At 53.2% G+C, this 2,724-nt stretch overlaps 1 protein-coding gene across 1 annotated transcript; it reads left to right on the plus strand.

Moving 5' to 3' along the window:
- Positions 1-6: 6 nt before the first annotated feature.
- On the plus strand, positions 7-2,500 carry LOC103800346 (mas-related G-protein coupled receptor member H-like; the record flags this gene model as incomplete). Its single annotated transcript, XM_009072722.1, is given in 3 exon segments — positions 7-995; positions 1,050-1,215; positions 2,323-2,500. Coding segments are annotated over 3 exon segments (1,333 nt in total), but the record flags the coding sequence as incomplete, so codon positions are not given.
- Positions 2,501-2,724: the final 224 nt, after the last annotated feature.

Raw genomic sequence — 2,724 nt, forward strand, 5'->3', positions numbered from 1 at the left:
AGCCTCATGTACCCAAAGTCCCCCTCACCCACCAATGGTGATGACCCATGCAGGATAGATGTCACCTATGCTGCCATAGGTGGTGTCACACTGCTCGTCTGCCTCTGTGGGCTGGCAGGGAACGGGGCTGTCTTTTGGCTCCTTCGCGTCCACATCTGCAGAAACCCCACCACCGTCTACATCAGCGAACTGGCCTTTGCTGACTTCTACTTCCTCCTCTTCATGGCCGCCCAATGCCTCCTCTACATGATACAATATGCCTCCTGCTCCACTGCTGTGTTCCATGGGAACTTGATGGCGTTTTTCCTGTTGCCCCTGTTATTCTACCACATGGATCTGTATCTACTGGCAGCCATCAGCATCGAGAGGTGTGGGTCCATGTTCAGCTCACTCAGGTACCGCTGCTGCCGCTACCGCCACCAGCCAAGGGTGGTGTGTGTCCTGCTCTGGGCCCTCTCCTTCGCTACCACTGCTACAGTGGCTTACCTGTGCATATGGCAGGGGCATAAGAACTGCCAGTTGTCTGTCATTGCCATGTATGCCCTCAACCTCATCATTACTCCAGTCATTCTCATTTCCAGCACAATCCTCTTCATTAAGGTCCTGTGTGGCTCCCAGCACCACCAAGCCAAGAGGCTCCATATCGTTATCCTCATCAGTGTCCTCTTCTTCCTTATATTTGGGCTTCCCCTCAGCCTCTGGAATTTCTTGCAGCAGTTCAGCTATGCCATTATGTCCTCTCAGGTTGTTTTCCTTCTTGCCTGCATCAACAGCAGCATCAAACCCTTCATCTATTTTTGGAAGGGGAGCAGCTGGAGGGAATGTGGCATGGTGTCCCTCTTGGTCTGCCTCCAGAGGGTCTTCGAGGAGCCAGAAGAGATGATCTTACCATCTGCCTGCAGCGATGATATTATCATGAACACGATTCTCAGAGCCTCTGGAACCCTTCCACCTGGTTCTGAAGGACCCCAGAACATGGCTGAGAGTCTCCTTCAGTCTCCAGATTCATAACTTTGTGCAGTTTGCCCCCTGGTGTCACCCTCCTATAGTGTTATCCTGCAGAAGACGGTCAGGGGCATTGCCAAGGGTGGTGTGGGAGGGTTGCTCTGCAAGGAGCATGTTGAAGCAGGGCTTTCCTCATCCCTCCCAGGTCCTAGAACACTGTTCCCTCAAGGGGATCATGACCCTGAGGACTCTGATCCCCCAAATCACCTGGTACCTGGTTGCTGCATCTCACTGCAGTCCAATATCAATAAACAGCATGCTGAACCCTGACCTGCCTCAGACTCATCTGCCAGTATTTTCCAGCTTCCTCTGCCTCCTGCTGCTGGACAGGGATGTGGCTGGGGGGGGGGGAAACACACATGGGTTTTTTTTCCCCGCGGGATGATCCTGACTGCCCACAGCTGAGACCACACTGGGACACCCAATATGGACAGGATGGCCCACAGGTTCAGTGCTCCCCCCAGGCTGCTCTGTTACTGTCACAGCAAATCCCTCCCCAAATAGCTTCTGTTTTTATTTTTCTGGACATGCTTTTCATTTGGAATTCTCCCTCTCCCCTGGCTTTGGCTTCTCCTTCAGTAGACTCAGCTGGTGCAGCAGCAAAGGGAAGGAAAGCCTGTGGTCCCCAGCCTGGCCACTCCCTTCCAAGAGCAGGGTGACACGTGTGCTGGTCACCACAGGCTCCACGGGACATCATTCACCTCCCTGTGACTTTGTTGATGTCTTGGCAGGTCACAAAGCCTCCTGTCAGCATGGTGGGGAGAGATGTGGGGGTCTGAGCCCGTGGTGGTATGTCAGATGTCTTCAGCCCAAGTGCCATTGTGCCACACGCCTGTTTGGCACCAAGGCAGAGGCAGGAAGAAGGGACATTGTCCATCATCCTCAGGCTGGTCCAGGCATGGAGAACTGCTGGGAGCAGCCTCCTCCCACACTGCCTCCCTGTCCTACCTGGGGCTAGTGTTCTTCCTGCCTGATGGGTGTGGAGTCCCACCACCTCCTGCACCCCCTGCCCAGCCCCACTGTGGAGACAATGTACTTAGAAGAAAATGGACACCCTGTGAACCAGCTAAAAGGTGGAGATGAACTAAACATGTGCAAGGTCAAGAGATGCATACCAAGCACAAAAGGAGGATGAAAACAAACTCTAGAAGGATAAGATAAAGGGAGCAGAAGAGCAACAACACCTGCGAAGGGAGGACTGAGCCGGACTATTATCCAATCTATCATTTACCTCTTAGAGACTTGTGAACAAAGGCTTTATCCAATTCTTATATGCATGATTGCATGCATGGGGAGAAACACTGTATGTTCCGGCAGCAGTTCAGCTATGCCACTGTGTCCTCTCCGATTGTTTTCCTGCTTTCCTGCATCAACAGCAGCATCAAACCCTTCATCTACTTCTTGGTGGGGAGCTGCTGGAGGGAATGCTCCATGGGGTCCCTCTGGGTCTCCCTCTAGAGGATCTTCGAGGAGCCAGAAGACAACACTGCCTACAGTGATGATGTTACCATGGCCCCAGCCTCTGGAACCCTTCCACCTGGTTCTGAAGGACCCCAGGACATGGCTGAGAGTCTCCTTCTCTCTCCAGATTCATAACTTTGTGCAGTTTGCCCCCTGGTGTCACCCTCCTATAGTGTTATCCTGCAGAAGACGGTCAGGGGCAATTCCAAGGGCGGTGCGGGACGGTCGCATTGCAAGGAGCATGTTGAAGCAGGGCTT

The sequence above is a fragment of the Acanthisitta chloris genome, unplaced genomic scaffold (genome assembly GCF_000695815.1).
Source record: "Acanthisitta chloris isolate BGI_N310 unplaced genomic scaffold, ASM69581v1 scaffold23714, whole genome shotgun sequence".
In the NCBI taxonomy this organism is placed as follows: domain Eukaryota; kingdom Metazoa; phylum Chordata; class Aves; order Passeriformes; family Acanthisittidae; genus Acanthisitta; species Acanthisitta chloris.